This window comes from Urocitellus parryii, chromosome 8 (assembly GCF_045843805.1).
Source record: "Urocitellus parryii isolate mUroPar1 chromosome 8, mUroPar1.hap1, whole genome shotgun sequence".
Lineage (NCBI taxonomy): Eukaryota > Metazoa > Chordata > Mammalia > Rodentia > Sciuridae > Urocitellus > Urocitellus parryii.
The window spans coordinates 123,851,979-123,872,694 of record NC_135538.1 but is presented as its reverse complement, the minus strand read 5'-3'; the positions used below and the strand labels follow the sequence as shown (position 1 = coordinate 123,872,694).

At 33.3% G+C, this 20,716-nt stretch overlaps 1 protein-coding gene across 1 annotated transcript; it reads right to left on the bottom strand.

The window, feature by feature from the left end:
- Window positions 1-18,317: 18,317 nt before the first annotated feature.
- Window positions 18,318-19,253, bottom strand: LOC144256672 (olfactory receptor 2G3-like). Its single transcript, XM_077802047.1, has one exon. It carries the CDS (start codon window positions 19,251-19,253, stop codon window positions 18,318-18,320), a length of 936 nt encoding a protein of 311 aa, XP_077658173.1.
- Window positions 19,254-20,716: the final 1,463 nt, after the last annotated feature.

Genomic DNA, 20,716 nt, shown 5'->3' with positions numbered 1-20,716 from the left:
TTTAATGCAATTCCTATAATGTAACATATACATGTTTATTCAAATGAAAAAGATTTTTATTTAGTGTCCTCAAATACCTTAAAACGCATGCCTTCTGAGGATGATACTGCTTTAACAGAACGCATAAATTAACATAATACATAATTTTCTTAATACATATTATGATACATTTTATATTTCATGTTGCTAGGAGTCCCATCTAATAATTAGTTGTGTGAGAAACTCTCTGACTAAAAAAAAATTAATAATTAGGATACATTTTTTTGATTATATTAGAACTAAAAAAAAAAGTGGCCTTCAAAAGTATTTCCAGAAGCCTTTTTTTAATGTTCATATCCAAAGACTGGTATTGAGAAGCAGAATACAAACATAAGTATTACATGGACTTGAGAAGGACTTTTCTTAAAAAGTATTGCTACATGATAAGGTGTTCTAAGGAGACCCATCTGAGGAAAAGGCAGCTTATGTGTTAGGAGATAATCGGTGTTGTAAAAAGAAGCAATTTTCAGATGCAAATGAACATGTTAGTAGGAGGAATCCCAAAAGTCATGCTGATGTGTGGGGAAGAAGGAGAACTTCATATAAAATCCTATGACATGGAGAATCTCAATTTGTTAGAATATTTTACTTTTGGGTGGATTTTGTCCATGTTTTGTATAGATCTTATCTTAAACATTTGCATTTCTAGGTTTTCATAATTTCTGAGAGTATTCAACCCAGGAAAATCATTAATATTTCCAGTCATGCTAATTTAATTTAGGTCCCAGGATTCACACCATCCAAGCATTTATTTAAAGAGTCCAATTAAATTCACTGAAGGATTTACAAAAGATTGTTCAGTTCATGTTTATCAGGACCATACGCAACATCTTATTAAGGGATCCTAACCCATTATTTTGAATGAACTACAGAGAAGTAAAGTGCGTAAAAATCATTAGACTCATTTATATAAAGATAACACTTTGGACAATATAATCATCAATAAAGCTTACTTTAAAGGAAGAAAGGAAGGCTGAAGTATAAAAATAAGGGAGAATGAGTGGAGAGAAGGCTGTGCCTTGATTTGAGTTACTCTTTGATGTATAAAATATCAGTTTTCAGGCTGTGCCTAAACTTGAGTCACTTCCTTTTGTAGAGCAGTGATTTGCCACAAGCTACTCCATTTTGAGTTTAAGTGCTGAAGTGGAATGACACTAAAACTTGATATAGAAGTGAACAATGTCTATCTGCTTGGCACAACTGTATGGCACAAACTGATAAATTATCATACTAGTAAGAATGCCCACCTGTGAAATTATCAAATTAATCAGGAACAAGTGGATGCATAGGTGTATCAAACTCATATTGGAAAAAACAGGCCCACAAGCCTATTCAATGCACAGACCACCCAGTGATGTGACCCCTTCATTTGAGACCCATAAAAGGAGGAGCAGCTTGAGACTGGACATAGCAGGACCCTGGATTTTGATATCATCCCTTCTAAAAAGTTGGAACAGTACTACCATCAACTCTACATCTCATGGATATTTAGTTATGATGACAGAGTACTGGATCAAACAAATTAAGAAAAGGCAGAACTTCAGGTTGAACAAAGGACAGCAGGAAGAAGGCAGATAAATCTGCAGCTGAGGCAGAGCTGATGTGTTCATCTTCATCACACTAAACCTGATTAGAGGCATCATGGGGACTTTAGTCCTTCATAAAATCTGCATGATGATGGCGTATCAGCACTCTTTTACAGCTTTTAAAATTTATTTCGGGTCCTATTTAGAAATATAAAATATAGAAATTATATATAATTATATATAATAATTAATATGTTGTATTCTCTAAGAAATTGGACTGACAGCACTGTCACTGGATTAGATAATTATTATAGAAATAGATTTTGATATGCAGTTGTGAAATAATTTTGTCCTTATACTTTTAGAATAAGTTTTTCCTTATCTATCATGGTCATAGGAAGACTTCTGTGTTGCAGAATTATTTATAGAAGGATATCACTTAATCAGCACTCATGTAATTCCTTACCTAATTAGAATTTTAAAAAGGACAATTGTGAATTATTCCCTTTGTCTTATCTGGATTTCTTTCTTGCTAAATATTTTCAAAATATCATTCTTCAATTACCTGTAGTCAGATAATGTTTTTCTAAACCTGAAAAAAGCTAAGTTTCTTCTATTATATTTTTAAAAAATCTGTATCATTTTCACAATGTTCATATTTTCCTGACACCCTTGTCTAAAAAGACATAGCTATATGTTCCTGTATCTGAGATAAGCTTACATTTTTGTGAGAAAATCAAATTACATACTTCACTCAAGGGAACACTTAAGTTATTAGATGGGAATATATAGCATATATTTTGACTTTCTGAATAGTCGATACATGCCTAAATAGTGGAGATTTATGGGCACATGGGTAAATTGAGCAAGGATAAAATAAACTCAAAAATTGGATAAGAAAAATAATGAGAGAAAAAGATAAAAATATAAATGCAGCAATATTCTGTCTAACGACAGAAGACTCTTAGGTTAAGTATCTGCTGAATATGTGAATATAAAAAGAAATAGAAGAAAATGGGAAATAAAGATGTAAGACTAATTTAGGTAATTCAGTTTATTTTCCCAGAAAGGACTATGGGGAGTTCTTGCCCTTCTGGCTGAATAAGAAAATTACAGGGATTAGAGCTTAATTTACCAAAATAAGAAGTAAAAAAAATATGCTTTTGACTCTCATGAGGATGAGAAACTGGAGCCAAGAGACAGAAGTATCTATAGGTCTTAAGAAAATGAGGTCTGCAAAGAAATGAAGGGGGAGGAGGGAAAAATTATCTGACCATAAGGCTTAAGAAATCGTGGAGCTCCTTACTTTGAAAGTGTACATTTCTAATATAGTCTTTGTTAACTTCATAAACATGAGTCTGATATAATGTGTTAATAAGACAAAATAAGAACAATAATTAGGTGTTCATTCTACCACTAACCCAGTTTAGATATTTGCTATGATTTTCACTCCATGCTGTCTGTTGGATTCCCTTATTCTAAATTGTCATAGAATTAAACAATCTTTGGTTTGTCTGAATGATAGGTGTTTCAGAGCTAAATCAGTTTCTACACAAAATCAATGTTATAGTATCTACAATTTTATAATGCAAATAGCAATTTCAATATTAAAAAGTGGTAGAAACATATATCTAAAATATTTAAGAGGTAAATAACATAAATAGTGACACATGTATTTTTCCCATAGCTGTCCTCATAAAAAGATATTGTATTAGAAGGATTTGCAAATACCAAAATGTTGATGTCAAATTTTCCACTAGCCTAAATTGTAATCAATTTTATACATATATACAATACTCCTTATAGTATATGCATTTGGTTCCCTCAATAAGTTTCCAAGGTAAGAATATTTTTTAACTAAAGAGAGAAAATTTAGGTACAAAGAGATTATAGTACTTGCTCAAATTAATAAATCCAGTAAAATCAGAAATAAATATTTGAATGACATCAGATTTTAAATTTTATATCAGAATGTTTTTCATAATTCCATTATTGTTCTCACAAGCAAAAGTACAGGTGACTTGTAGATTCACTTTTTTAATATTTTTTCAAATATTTTTACTTTATAGTTCTAACCTTAAATAATCCTTTTAGCTCATACCATGAAGACTGTCAAGGTAAGATAACATTGGTCTTGAATAAACTTCCCTCTCTGAATCCCTTCTGCATTTACCTGGTGCTGTGTTGCAGTCCATCAGTTTGTGAGGGTTGTGATGTGGAGAGAGATAGAAAACTGCCCTGTGGCTCAAACATGATCCTCAGACCAGTCCACTAACCAGGCACTCTTCCACTTACTGGAAGGTCAACTTTAAGAAACCAGTTCTAATTTATGGCCATCCATAAAACCCGTGGATCCACAGGGAGCTTTCCCATGAGTTTCCATTACCATTACTGTCTTAGACTCATCCTCTACTTAAGCCTCTGACATTCAGCATAATTAGTACTTGCTTCCGCCAACATGTCCAGGAGAGAAGAACCAGAGGGACTCTACAAGGGAAGAAAACTTTGGAAGCAATCAATGAAAGTTTTCTGGCAAAACACATGATTTGGGCCCTCATATATAGAGAATCACTTAAGAAGAAATTAAATCAATTCCAATAAGACCAGATCTCAGAGGTTGTGAAGATTTTTATAATATAGGTTATGAAATATGCAAAAAATTCCTTCATATATAGTTGCTATTTTAAGAAAAATAGAACAATTCATAAAAATTTGAAATTCTCTATAAAATATTACTTTTTATGTTTCTTACCACAATAGCTCTTTATTTTCACTATCCATTTATATTAATATGCTACTTTGTAATCATTAGACATATATTATTTATTTGATAAATATTGCCACTGTATAAATTAAGAAAGTATACTCTTTATTTTATTATTTAGCTGGTGACAATTCCAAACCATCAACAAATTTAAAAAGGTCACACACACTCAGAAACCAGGGACACAAACTGATATTACCAAATTTGATCTATTCCAAATTTTCTCCTTCAAGCTATTGAACATAACTTATCTAGATTCCTTAGATTAAAAGTTAAAATTAAAATTCAGCATGCTTTGGTTATCATCTCCATTACATTAGCTTTTCTCTTTAATAATATGTATGGAATATTAGAAATATAATGACATAAAACTGTAAGATTATTAACAAATACCAAATCTGTTTATTAATAATGAATATCAGGCTTTGCATTTCTTTATCACAAAGCTCCGCTTATTATAATGAAAGTTTGAATATAGAAATGTAATAATGTCAGGTGAAATATCTACAATTACTCAAAAGATCTAAGATCAATAAAAACTCAGAAGGCTTAAAATGATTGATGTATTTTAAATGTTAAAGTAATATTTTGGCAGAGACAAATATCCTAAAGTGAAACAAAAACACAAGTGACAAAGTCCCCAGGAATTACTGTGAAACATGTGAAATAAAAAAGGCCAATTTCCTCAATATCTGTTTGTTTGTTGTAAAAGACCAACAGTTCCCTGAAACACCAGCAAAGGACCAGGAGAGAGGTTTATGTGATTTTCACATGTGTAAATTAAAGGAAATACTTATGTGTACAAGAAATACAAATTAAAACCACAAGAGATACATTTTTAACATCTGGAATTCACAAAGAGCAATATTTTATTTATGTCATGCTAGAGTACCATTTAACTTTAGCTTTCTTGTAAAGCAACTTAGAATTATATATCATATGTAAAACTGAACCTGCTTACTTGAACAGCAATTTCATTTCTAGACATTCACCTAGTGAAGATTCTCTCATATTCATGAAGAAGTGAATGGCACAAAACCTTCATTGCAATGTCTTTCTGCATTAGCAGAGAGCTAGACATAAATTATCACTATTTCTGAAGTTGTTAATACCTCTATAATGTAATATTTTGCATTCATTAAAATAATGATGGGTGTTCATAGTTACAGAACTGGAATGGTTTCCAAGATATATATTTCAGGAGAAAATAAAATTACAAGATAGAATTTATAACATGCTGGGTGGGCTCTCTCTTGTCCAGCAAGGAGGTCCACAGAACAGGGTAGAGGAGAGTGTGGCTAGGGAGTCGCTATTCAAGACTTCCAGAGACCAAGAAGGAAGCAGGTCTGATTCTGTTGCACAGTTACCTAGGCAGATTTTAGGCAGCCACCAATACACTTTCTTGCTAACTGTCCTTGCAGCAACCAGTGGAGGAGCAGGCAGTAGAGCAAGAGCAGGGACTGCAACACGTGGCCTCACCCACTCAGGGCTGTGCCAACAGGGTAAGTGATCTGCCCATAATGAGCCTAACATGAGGAGAGTGGCCTTCCCCTCAGATGTCCTTAACATATGTCATGTATGCAGTACTCCATACACGTGTCCCCATAGCACATTTGTTATCTGTTAACCTGTCAACATACATATATAAAGAAACATTTATAAAAACACACTTGTGGATACATTCAAGCACCCCATGTATGCTAATATATTCCAGGATATGTTGGAAACGATGGTGAATGAAGAGAAATGAGGAGTGGAGATGTGATTTGTTTGTTTGTTTTTTTCCATGAATATCTCTATTGTATTTCTTATCTGATAATCTTTATGCTTTGTTGTGTTTATGAATATAATGAGGACAAAATAACAACACTACAGTACCTTTCATGGGAGGTTTCCTGAGGAGTTTATGTAGTGTATTTATAATCATAAAAATATATGCATAAGATCTGTAGTAAAAAACCGAGATTTTACCTTTATGATTATCCTTTACTATGCATCTCTCCTCTTTTTATACTTGATGTTTTCACATTTAAATTTATTTCTCTAAGAAATATGAATACAAAATTTAAACAGTTCTACATGGATTTTCAAAAACAACCACAGTTAGTATGCAACCCCTACTCCACCTCAATTTCCTCTTCTCACAAAGTAAGATTTGGGGGCTCTTTTCGATTTCTATTTGTCAGTTTCTTAAAATTTTCCAAGTTAATTTAACATTTCCAAAAACAGTTCTTTTAAGTGTCAGTGCTGTTCCTGTGCACTTGGGATGCATCAGCAAACAAAAGATCCTCCTTCTCAAAGGTTAAAATCCCAGGAGAAAATGAAGATAGTAAGCAATGAGGCTAAAATTTGTTATGTGGTATGTTAGAAGATGATCAGTGCTACAGATGAAAGAAACAACATATTGGCATAAGAAATATCAGGTGGGTGTGATAACTGTAAATGAAGTGGTCCAGAGAGGTCTCCTTGAAAAGATGTGATTTAAACACCTGAAGGTAAAGAAATTAACCAAGCATGTATCTGATATCTAGAATTCCAGAAAAGAACAGCAAAATCTTTATAGCAGGAGATATCTTGGTGCATTTTAATTATCATCAGGAGGCCAGTACAGGGAACCAAGAAGAGAGAGAAGGGAGATGTTGCCAAAATAGGAGGGCATCACATGAGACTCCACAGGCCATTGCAAGAACTTAGAGAATTGGGGTTTTAAAGGACTGAAGAGAGTCATTATGTACCTTAATTTCAGATGAAACTGTAATGTTTAGAATTCCCTGGAATACTGGAAGAGATTAGAGCAAAGAGTAGACTACAACAGTAATCTATGTAAGTATTCAGGCTGTTCACAAACTAGGAAGCTTATAAACTATAGGGATTTATTTCTCACAGTTCTGGAGGCAGTTAAATCCAAGATCAAGATGCCATTAGATTTTGCATTTGATCATGCTATTCAGTTTACAAATAGAGGGGATGCTTTTGGTTTATAAAAGAAGTCTTCTCACTCTATCCTAATATAGTAGATGAGAAAAGGCAGCTCTTTGAGCTCCTTCTTTAGGACCTGTTCTTCAAGGGCACTAATTCTATTCTCATCTAACCACATCCCTAATGTCCCACCTCATAATACCAATATGTTAGTGATTAGGATTTCATCATTTGAAAGTGCAGAGGCCACAATGATTCAGCCCAAGGAAGTGTGATGATAGTGATTCTGAGATGGGTCTGATATTAATTTTAAATAATCCAGTGTTTATTTTATATTCATAATAGAGTTTTAGCAGGTAAGCTGCATAGTTCACTGTAATACATTTTCCTTTCTCACATAGCTTTTGATTGTTCATTGAATTAAAAGATGTGTTTGTATGCAAGTTTATGTATAAGTATGAGTGATTTTCTCTGTACTTTTCCTTAATATACTCCATAAAATTATAAGGCTCCTCGCAGAATGATCAAAGACATCAAGAGATCAGCACTTTTTTTTTTTTTTGGATTGACTTTGCTGGAAGCAAAAGCCAAACATCTTTTGTTCCAACCTGGATTCTCTTTACATATCTTCCTGGCCTTTACTTTTACTCCCTCCCAAGGTGTTTTCCCTTTTATTTCCTGTATTCAGTCCCTTGTTTCCAATTCTTTGCTTTTTGCTTCGTTACTTTTCTTTCTTTTTAGTGAAGCATGGTACCCAGTATTTTCTTGAGAGTACTGGCCCAAGAATAAATATAAAATATGAGAGCATCCATGTCAAAAAATTTCTTAATATTTCATAATATTTATTTAATTGATATTTTGTCTCGGCGCAGAATTTTAAGAAAGTAATAAACATCTCTCAACATTTTAAAATTGTTGTTTCATTATAGTTTAGTTTCCAATTTTTCCCCTTAGAAACTGAAATGCCATGTTAATTCCTCAGCCTTAATATGTGACTTTTCAGTCTTTACTGAAAAGTTTTTATTATTTTTTTGCCTGATTGCTCATGATTGCAATCTTACTATGCTATATTTTTGTGTCTTTCATTTCTTATGCACCAATTGACACATTTTAAAGGTAATTTTAACCACTCCTATATGAAAATATTATTTTCAGAAATAATCATAAAATTAAACAATGATAATGATCAGAAAATAAGTGTAGTAAGAAAACATTGTCTTTTATTGAACTATAAAGATGTGCTACTAGAAAAATGGAGAACAATGAAATGAATACTATAATATAAACACCAAAACAACTGCAAGAATACAATTGTGTCACTAACACAGCATTTTAATTTGTTCTTCAATTTTAAAACAAAAGTCTAAAGAAAGAACAAATCTCAGTTTTAAGCATTGTAGTCAAATTCAGTTAACTATTTTAGGTAGAAATTAAAATCCACACTTAAACAATGCAAATACCTTCTTTCATTGTTTAAATTTTAAAGACAAACAAAGATTTTAGGTGGTCGAATCAGAAGACAAATATAAGTATTTCAAATTTTCCTAATTACTGTACTATCAGTTTGTTTTTCTTTTTAATGTGAAAAATGCTTTTTTAAAAAGATCTGCCACAAAAGTTTGAAGAGAAGGAATGTTGTCAACTAGTTTATGTCCAAATCTGAGCCAAGGAAGGACAAAGAATTGCTTAAAGACACAGGAAGCTGAAACAAGCTGCAGGGATCAAGATGGCTACTGGCCATTTGAACCAGCAATCTTAGGCAGCCACATTTTGAAGCATCATCAAGAGGCAGCAAAGACAGCAAACTTCCTGGTCCACATCATTCCAAGGGAAATGCAGGTGTTCAATCTTTAGACATATTGTTGATGATCTATGCTCTTTTATGGCCTTCTCTCAATTACTACCAATGAATTACTCTATGACCTGACACTTCAAAATGTCCTCATCTAGAAAGCCTAGGACAATTCTGAAACCTCTCAGGTATTGAGTGGGAGGTTCAGAAGCTCTGAAAGCCACTACTCTTAGAGAAGGTGTGCTGGGCTTAGTGTTTGTTGAACATATAAACATATAGGTTGTCATCCTTTCATGTCCCTTTGGGAGCTTGAAGTAAGAATCTGGAACAATTAAGCTAAGAAATAAAACTCACAAATAAAAATGCAGTAGAAAACATCAATAGCAGAATCAATCAAACAAAAGAATGAACCAATAAGCTTAAAGTGAAGATAATTGAAAATACAAGGTGAAGTTAAAAAAAAGGAATAAAAAGCCATGAGAACTACGGAGAACATCAAATTAATAACTTTTGGGATTATAGGAATTCCCTTGAGAATACTCATGGGCAGAAATCTTATTAAAAGAAATAGTAACAGAAATCTTCACAAGCCAGAGAAGGATACAAATATCCAGGTATAGGAAGGTCCAACATTTCCACTAAGATTCAACTCAACTAATAATTAATCTCTCAGAGATAAAAGACATAGAAAGGATCCTGAAAGCAGCAAGAGATAAGAAACAAATAATTTAGATGTTTTTAATTCACCTGAAGGAAGACTCCTCAGCATAAATCTTATAGGCCAGGAGATAGTGGGATATATATATTCAAAGTGCTGAAAGCCCTAAACAAAATCTGCCTATAAGATACTGTACCCAGCAAAGCTATCTGTAAGATATGACAAAGAGATAAAGATATATCCCAAACAAAAGCTAAGAGAATTTATCACCTCCAGGTTTGGCTTATAAGAAATGCTGAAAGGTCTTCAAACTGAAAGAAAAAGAAATGAATGAATAATAAGAAAATATCAGACAGGACAAAACTCATTCAGAAACAACTATACAAATTCAGAATGTGCTCTATTATAACAATAGTACATAAAATACTTATATGTTTATTATAAACATTAAAAAATTAAAACTAATAATAACTACAGTAGTTAAGAGGTGATATATGAAGATGTATAACAGAACATCAAAAATTCAATATATGGGGGAGAAGGATGGAATGCAAGTGTAGAACATTTTTGATATTACTCTTTTCTTTTTCTGTATATTTACATATCTTTGTAATCTAAGTTGTTACTATCAATTCAAAATAACTTGCTGTAAATGAATGACATTTTCATAAGCCTCATTCCAACTACAAAAGTAAAAAACTACAATAGACATACCAAATATAACAAGCAAAAAATCAGTAGAGAAAATCACTTAATCACAAATAAAAACTATGGGAGAAGGAGAAAGAGAAAGAAACTACCACAAAACCAAAACCAAAACCAAAAATAAAACATCAAGACACATAATGGCTTACATATTGAAAACTACCTTAACTGTGAGTAAATTAAATTCTCCAATTAGAGGACACAGAGTAACTGAACAGATAGAAAAGCACGACCTAACTGCATACTGCTTATAAAAAACTCAAACTCTAAAGACTGAAATCCATAGACTGAAAGTGAAGGGATGGGAAAAGATAGTTTATGAAAATGGAATCAAAGAGAACAGGAGTAGCTAAGTACATTTTTTTTAAAGAGAGAGAGAGAGAGAGAGAGAGAGAGAGAGAGAGAGAGAGAGAGAGAGAATTTTTCAATATTTATTTTTTAGTTTTCAGCGGACACAACATCTTTGTTTGTATGTGGTGCTGAGGATCAAACCCGGGCCACACGCATGCCAGGCGAGCGCGCTACCACTTGAGCCACATCCCCAGCCCGCTAAGTACATTTTGATCAGTTAAAAAATACTTTAAATCATAATTGCCAAAAAAGACAAGGAAGTCTTGGCTCAGTGGCATGTGCCTATAATCCCAGCAGCTCAGGAGACTAAGGTAGGAGGGTCACAAATTCAAAGCCAAACTCTACAACCTGGTGAGGCCCTAAACAATTCAGTGAGACCCTGTCTTAAAACAAAACAAAACAAATAATAAAATTAAAAAAGGGTGGGGTATGTGGTTCAGTGATTAAGCACCCCTGAATTCAATCCCTAATACCCCCCTCAAAAAAATAGATAAAAGAAGTCTTTATATGACAGTATAGATATAGGGATATAATGCATAGCAAGGGGATGTAACAATGGAAAACTCACATTCACTCTGTATCAAAGTCCCTAAGTGTATAAACAAAATATTAATATGACTAAAGGGAGGCATTTATTTCAATACACTATTAGTAGAGTACTTTCATTCACTGTTTTCCACTATGAATATATATTTTAGAAAGAAAATTGACAAGGAAATAGCAGGATTAAACTGTATCCTAGACTAAATCTAGCACACATCTACAACATACACATAACTGCTATAGAATTTTATTAGTACAAGAAATCTTCTCCAGGATAGATCCTATGAGAGGTCATAAACAAGTCTCAACAAATTTAAAAAATTAAAATCAAATTGAGTATCTTTTCTGACCATAATGAAATAAAACTAGAAATCAATAAGAAAATTTTGAAACACATGGAAATTAAATAACACACGCCTGGGCAATCAGTGGGTCAGTAAAGACATCAAGAAAAAATTCAGAATTTCTTGAAAAAAATGATAACAGATACAGTCACAGATAATATAACTTTGAGAACTCCCATACAACTAGTCCCTGATGAAGACAATGACTCAAGAGAGAAAATGACAGTGGAAGAGAGCTTTACTGGCAACAAGTTGGCAAGTTGTAAGATAGAGACATTTGCCTCTCCTCACCAAAAGAAAAAAAAAAAAAACAACATCTTGCTTAGGGGTTCCAGATACAAGGCTTATGTAGAGACTTGGGGTGAGTATATGTTTAGTCTAAACAAGTGGATTCAGAGGTGATCATAAATTTCCTTGTTAGTCTGCTTTTCTCATGTACATTCTGCTGTCATCTGAAGGTCACCAGATATTTTGGATTCTGTAATTCTAAAGAAAAGTCAGTGATTGGAAAGTTCCTGTATTTTCAGGAATAGCTAGCCTTGCAGTTAATCATTAAGATATAAAACAAGGGAAGAGAGCAAAAAGTAACTTGTGCAAGGAGACAGTTTTAACTCTTTAGGTGACTGAAGATAATACATCTTACCAAAACCTACGGGATACAGAAAAACTAATAAAAGAGGCAAGTTTATAGCATCAAAACCTGCATCCAAAATATTGAAAGGTCTCAGGTAAACAACCAATCATTACATCTCAAGGAATTAGAAAAAATTAAGTCAAATAAAAAGTTAGACAAAAGAAAACAGTAATGAAGATCATAGCAGAAATAAATGAAAAAGACTAAATAGATATATAAAGGAAACCCATTAATCTATATAATTAATATGCACTAATAAAAAAGAAAAAAAACACAAAAGATCAATAAAATGAATAACTGTTTTTGAAAAGATAAACACAAATAATAAACTCTTAAACAAGAAAAAAAGAGAAGACTCATATAAATAAAATCAGAAACCAAAGGAGACATTCCAACTGATACCACAGAAATATGAAGGATCATTAGATACTATTATGTACTGTTATGTACTATTAATACTCTTTTCATTGTTGTGAGCAAAATAACTGACAGTAACAGCTTAGTGAAGAAAAAGTTTATTTTGGGTTCATGGTTTCAGAGGTCCAGTCCATGATCATAATAGCTCCATTGCTGTGGCCCTGAGGTGAGGCAGAACATCATGGCTGAAATATGGTGGAGAAAACATGCTCAGCCTATGGCAGCCAGGAAGGGGAGAGAGAGAGAGAGAGAGAGAGAGAGAGAGAGAGAGAGAGAGAGAGAGAGAGAGAAAACAAGGAGCCAGAAACAAAATATAATCCTCAAGAGCACACCCTAGTGACCTCCTTTCTCCAGCTGTGCCCAACTCTTACAGTTATCACTCTGTAAACTGTTTGAATTTTTAATCCATTAAATGAATTAACATATTGATTAGGTTACATGTGTCAAAATCTAATCATTTTGTAGAGGCACTCCCTTTCTCCACAGAAAAGTCTTAACTGGGCTTCTCCAGAAATCTTCACCATGGCTGATTTTAGGACCTTCAGCAAAAGAGTCCCCACAAAAAAGTTCAATGTAGATAAACTTCCTATTTTCATGTTGCCCTTACTTGGACACTGGCTGGGAAGAAATCAGCACTTGTGTAAACAAGGCCTCTGGCCTAGAGCTGGGGCTTCACAGAGATATCTACATTTGTAAGTTAAGAGAAGTTACCAGTTGGGCTCCATGGTAACAGCTGGCAGGGGGAAGAAAGAAAGGGGAGAAGAAGCTCTCCCCTTCTCAAGTGTTGTACTTGAAGGGTTAACATGCCTAGAACAGTGAAAGAAAAAAGCTGCTTTTATGTGAACTTCCACAGACTCTGAACTTCTGAGACCCTCCCCTTACATGCTGGGTATAAAATTCTGAAACTACCTGAACTTGGGGTTCAGGGGATTGATTGATTACAGCAAAAGTTGTGCACTCTGAACCTGGCTGCAGCCAAATAAAACTGTTTCCTGCTATCTTTGGTGCCTTGCCTCATTTGTCCCTACAACAATTTTACCTCTAAACATTCCTATATTGCCTTATGAGCTTTTTGAGTATATTCATATCCAAACAATAAGAAGTAAAAATATATGACAACAAATTTGGTAACCTAAAAGGAATGAATAAATTCTTGGACACCTAATCCTAACAAGATAGAATCATGTAAAATGGAGAATGAACAAACCAACAATTAGTAATCATATTGAATCTGTAACAAAAATTCTCTGATTAAAGAAAAGTCAAGGATCATGAATCTTTTCTTTTGTTTGCTTCTCTGTTTATGTTATAATATTCTCTGTGTTGGAAGCTTTACATAGAAGGGAGATGATGTAATCACAAGAAAACTGATAGAGAATCCTTTGATTTAAGTTTGCTGAATGGGGTTTCATGACAGGATGATAAAAGCATTTGGTTAGAGTACAACAAATGTCAGTATTCTTTGGGTATTTTTGAACAGGTCTTAATTCTCCGTTAGCACTTCTATAGCTCTACCTATACAGTTATAAGAATGGCTTCCTGTGTTTTGAGATCAGGATAAAAAAATACATAGGAAGGATACCATATGCAGCATCTAATACAATTCTTTGCTTTGGGTGTAACACAGTCAAATCTCAGTTGTGTTAGTACATGATCTCACCTCTTTAAGGATGACAGCTACTTTTATCTGCTTTGATATTAGGATAGCCCTCATTTGGTTGTGTGGCTTAGAGAAAAGGTATTTTTTTTTTTGTAGTTGTTCTTGTTTGGCAGAAACTTAAATTGTTTTTACTTTAGTGTCACTCCACAATCTGTATTCTAGGACATACAATATTTCCCATTCTAAACCTCTGTTGCTACTCCAGGGTTCTATAGTAGAAATTTCCTTTATTCTTACTGGCTTCTCCCTTTCCATGTCAGAATCCTCTAAAAGCAGTTTTGTTTCATCTTTTTTTTTTTCCCTTCTTGAAGCCATTTACTACCTTTCATTAATTTTGCATATGAAAAAAAGCTTATTTGTCCTGAATCTCCTGTTAGCTTCTCTTCAGTCCTATTAGTCCTTAATACATTTGTAGCCTTTTTTAACGTAGTGGAAATTTAATACCTTTTATAAAGGAATAGGAACAATCACTTCTGTTTAATTTACCCTGTTTAATCAGAACTACTTGTTATGATTTAGCTATTCAGGTTGCTGATTTTGAGGATTGAATTAGTACATTTCAACAAATATTTATATGGTCAGAGTTATAAAAATGTAAGATGCCATATAATTTTTATTCCTGATGTATATCATTAGAAGCCAATGAACTGATTTTCATCCTTCAGAAATGTGACTTCTGATCCTTATCACATTCACATTCTCGTTGGAGATGCATTTTTCTTTCCTCAAACATATTTATAGTTTTATCTCTCTGCCTATAAAATAATACTCAGTAGTTTGTTGATCCATAGTTAATATGAACTTCTCAAGCAATGTACTTGCCTTCTTTTTCACTATGCATTTTGTATAACTTTATATCGGTTTTAACTTTTTCTTAAATCATGAAATATCTTTTATAGGAATATTATATATTACTTGTTGGCAGTGCCAGCATCAGCATTATATATTAATTGTTGGCAGTGCCACAATAATAAACATACCATGGTTCATAAATTCTTACTGATTGAATGACAAATGAACATATTGTTGATATATTGATCTATGATTTGACCCATCAGTAATTTGCTCACATGATTTTTAGATAATTCTTAAAGGTTAGTAATCACTAGTTCACTGTCTTTCATGTAAACTTATTTTTCATTCATTTCATGTGAGGAATTTTGTGAAACCCAATGGATAACTGAGGATAATAGAAAGAGACACTCATAGGTTTAAAAACTAAATATAATAAAAATTAAAATATGGATAATCATTTAGATGAGACTTGAACCTTGATAGTATAGCTTTTCAGGAGAACATTGCCAGTCAGGGCCTACCTGGTATAGGCATAGTAGGTAAACCCAACTTATAGATTGGGAAGTCAACTAGATGTATAATTAAAGATGAAGTGTGCTACACAACATTTGGTAAGAATATCTTTAAGTTTTAAGTTAATGTGAGAAATAAATTTCCCCTCATATTATGGAAATGGAGAATCACAGAAATCAAAGCAAAATCATGTTAGAATTGTGTAACAAATATTAGCTCACAACTGAGTCAAAATCATTATATTGCAATACATTATTTTTGGCCTGTCTATAAAAAAGAGACACATTTATATAAACAATAAACAAATATATTTTACATGTCAAAAGCAGAATTCATTTGATTATTGTGAGTGAACTTGGTAGAGAATTAATAATAACTAGTGACTGCTCGAATAAATTAGGCCTGGAAAACATGTATGTTTGGCATCAAGGATACTTGATCTGACATCAATTGTTTATTAATGCATAAATTACATATACTTAGTTCTTACTACATGTCTTGTAACCTCTAAAATGTCACAAACTTTGAGGTTTTCCTAATGTTAGAAACACGGTAACTGAGACTCTGGTCTCTCCTGGTTCAAACAGTTTTTTCCTACTACATTTACAGTAACTATTCTTTTAAAAATAACACTTTTAACTTTACTATCACCATTAAAAACAAATATACCATGCATTTCATTAGTGAGTGAAGGAAATGAATCAAATTTTTTCCATATTACAAAGAAAAAGTAAGAATTAACTTATTTTCTATCAGATTTTTAAGGTATTTTTTCCCATGCAGATGTAAACACAAATTATGCAAATAATTCTAGAGTAGATAACAATTTTTATGGGATCAATTTTTTTAAAAAAAAGAAGCCTAAATTAGACTTCCCATAGAGGGAATATTATGACCAGGAAAGTAGACTTTTGAAAACATGCTAATTGATATTGATTGATCATTTATTATCACTTACTGCATTTATGTCGCATTTAAAATCTTTTAATTAATAGTGAAGCTCATTGCTTTTTTAAAGAGTTTAATTATAAGGTATAATTTGGAGTTAAAAATCTATAAATGGAGATTAGTTTGGAACCAATTAATGGGAGAAAATAAAACATTTTCTCAAAGACATTACAATACATTTTCTTGAAACAAAACCCCAAATGAGAATTTTCAATCTGTACATGAGAGTGACTTAATTACTGATATACAAGAAAAGCACAACACCAATGGGTTTCCTTATATATGCATTTTAAATATCTATGTGCATTTCATTCTTACACTTACAAATTTTTAATGTTTTAGACAACAGCATGAAAGTTTGAATCTAATGAGATGTTGCTTTCAATTTGAAATATTATTTATACATGTATATAAAAAATAAGCCAATATATGATTCATCTGACAGATTTTTAAGATCAATAAAGGCTTATTATCAAAATGTAGTTAGAATCGAGGGGAGTAAGCCAACCTCTTGATACTGTCTTGTTACTGGCTTGTTTTTTCAGTAGTATCAATAGTGATTTTTGGAGAAAATCATGTGACTTCAGCCTATTTAGTTAAGATCAGATACCACAATCATCAAGGGGGGCAGAGGAGGTGTGCAAAGGGGAGTAGGCAGATGATGTCAAATGATAAAAGATGAATTTTGCATTCTTTTTTGGTATGTATAAAAACAGACCAATGAAGGGAAGAAATTATAAATAGGAACAAAACTGCAATCAATAAAGACATAATAGCCAAACTAAATTATTTTAATATTGCATATATAGATGTTTAGCCATACTCTAAGATCAACTCTTTAAGAGCAAAAGTTTATATCCAATTTACCTGCTTCAGATATGACCTTTCTTGTTTGATACTTTTTAAATCATACATAAACATGGATACAAAAAAGTTCAACAAAACTGCATGAGCTCAAAAAAGAAGTTGTGGAATTCAAAAATCAAATTCTCAAATATTTTCACAAGGTGTATGATAGCTTTTGCTGTGACAAAAGAGAAAAGTTTTTTTAAAAAATTTTTTTTAGGAAATTGCTTTCAGGAATTGTTAGAATATTAATGGGAAGAGCTATAACATAGAGGCATGAGGGAAAACAGTTACAAAGCACATCATACAAATGGTAAGAAAAACTGGGCCCAGAGCTGCACAGCTATACTTGAAGTTACTTGAGAGGTGAATGCAGAAGGATCACAAGTTCAAGGCCCACTTGGGCAACTTAGACAGACCCTGTCTCAAAATAAAATACAAAGGGCTGAGGATGTAGCTCAATGGTAAGAGTGTTTACCTGGCATGAACAAGGTCCTGGGTTCCACTACTAAAAAAAAAAAAAAAAAAAACCTGAAAACCAAGTGTAATATAAAGAAGGAATAAAAGGTGGAATAAGAAGGAAGGAAGGGGATGACAAAAGAAGAAATGAAGAAGAGAGGGTTAGAAGTGGAAATTATTAGGAAAATGGACATTAAAGAGTGTGGGGAAATTGTGCCTTTCAACGGCCCAAAAGAAGCCTGTGAAAAGATTGGAGAGGACAGATAGTTGTGAGGCCATGTGAAGTACAATCATACAAACTGTGGAGGTTCCAGTTGTGGTTTTAGGCTGGTGTAGGACTATATAAGATGATATTTAAGAGACTTGTGATGAAAAATTGACCAGTCTGTACTTTGCTTCATTTTTTACACACGTAGGTCTCTGTGGCATATTCTTCCCAGTGCGCCTTTAACTTCTTTATTCCTCAAGGTGTAAATGAGAGGATTGAGGGTGGGGATGATTACTGTGTAGAAAAGGGAGATGAATTTCCCAAAAGTATGGGCATAGGAGCTGTTGGGCTGGATATAGTTGGCTGTGATGCTCCCATAGAATAGGGATACTATTGTCAAGTGGGATCCACATGTCCCCAGGGCTTTGTGCCAGGCCTGCAATGACTTGATGCTTATAACTGCCTTGGCTATGTGTCCATAGGACATCAATATCAGTGCCAAGGGCAAGAGGAGCAAGACCAATGAAGCAACGAAGAGCTGGATCTCATTGGCATGTATGTCCACACATGCAAGCTTAATCATGGAGGGGACCTCACAGAGGAAATGATGGAGCCGCCGGTGTCCACAGCGCGGTAGCCAGAGGGTGACAGTGCCCTGGATGAGAGCATTTCCTGCTCCACTCAGCCATGCGACCCCTGCCAGAACCTGGCACAAGCGTGGGTTCATTACAGCTGTATAGTGGAGAGGTCTACACACTGCAGCATAGCGGTCAAAAGCCATCACAGCCAGGAGAACACATTCAGTGGATCCCAATGCCAGGGAGACATAGAGCTGGATGGCACAACCCAGGGATGTGATGGTCTTGGCTGGTCCTTTGAGGTTCCACAGCAGCTGAGGGACAATACTTGTGGTAAAACAGATGTCCACTAGGGAGAGGTGAGTAAGGAAAAAGTACATGGGTATTTTGAGTTTAGGGTCTATGGAAGAGACCAGAATAATTAGTGTATTTCCCACCAAAGTAAGAAGATAAGATATCAAAACAGCCACAAAGAGTATCTTTTCCAGCTGGGGATGCTCTGAGAAGCCCACCAGAACGAAGTCTTGTTTGGCACTGCTATTGGTCATGCCCATTACCTTGTTCAGACAAGAAGGAAAACATTACAAGAATTAAAAAGAGAGTATAATGTGTTGGTCACTAGTGACAACATCAAACTTTATAAAATAACTCTATGAAATCCTCACTCAGACAAATTACAGTGACTTAGAGAATAAATTTCAGTGCAGTGTCCTTCAAAAGTTGCAGAAGGTGTTGTTAAAGATCCTCTACAGAGATGCACCTGCAGCTTACTCTGGAAACAAAGTCTTTCCTTGAGAGAGAACTATTAGAAGTTGAGATAAAATCTTCCACAGAAGGAAAAAAAGTACAGAGAAAGAAAGAAAATGCCAAAGGAAAAAATACATTAAATTCATTAATAGCTTATGAAGAATATTTCAAATTAAATGGAAAAATTCAGTAAAATAAATGCTTAATATAATGCAAATTATATATACATATTATTTCCAGCCTTAAAGCATAAACTTTGAGTTGGGCATTCTTTTTGGATGATTTTCTTTATATGAATGACTTTTGGGTTGTGGAGACTATAAAGATTCTTTCTACTGTAAAATGGTAAACACTTGGTTAATAAAGTCATAATATTATTATTTACATCTAACTGTTTAATAATGGGGACACATAATATCAGAAGCATGTTTCCTTTAGGGATTAGTTAATTCATTTATTCCATCAGCTTATTGAGGATACAGATTCATGCAGCACATTCAAAACAACCCTCATTTTTTTTTTTTTGGTATGTGGTTACTAGGGAAGGGAATGTTGAATAAAAACATGTTTAAATCTGAAAGGAGGGAGTGGGGATTATCATTATGAGGGCACGTCAAAAGAATGAAGGAGATGCCTCAATATGCATAAAACCTACATAGAATTTTTACCTTTCAGAAGGCTAAAGGGCAGTCTTTAAAAACTCCAAATATTTATGAATGCAAAAGTTTAAAATATATTCACCAATTCAATGAATACATCTAAAGACCATAACCGTATCTTTTGTTTAGGATAAATAGACACTTTCTACATGGATGTGAAAAAAAAAATCTTTCAGGCCTTGAAATTCTTCCCTAATAATTTCATATCCTGTAATTGTTTTATTGTGAAAATTAATCATGTAAACAAAATATGTGAAATAATTGTCAAAAGAAATACCTTATAGTAATTACACTTATCATATAAAAGTGATATTTAGCTGAAATCATTAAAAATTAAATCAAGGGAGTGGTAGGGGAGAGACATCAAATAGCAACATCAAGTCCTTGAGGGATCACTCAAGAGTTAGGGAAAGGGGAGCACTATAATAAAAAAGAATATGAAGGAGGCCCTAGATATATATATATATATAAAATTTTGTGTATATGTAATATACATAAAATGTATTGCAAAGATGTTTATACATTTCCATGTCCAATCAAAACCCACAAATACATATATGCATAATTTTTATTTTTTTTCACTTTACTTCTATCAATGCAATAAAATAAAT

Bases quoted from the DNA above. Each gene is read 5' to 3' on its own strand.
- LOC144256672 (XM_077802047.1), bottom strand. From the start codon at position 19,253: ATGGGCATGACCAATAGCAGTGCCAAACAAGACTTCGTTCTGGTGGGC.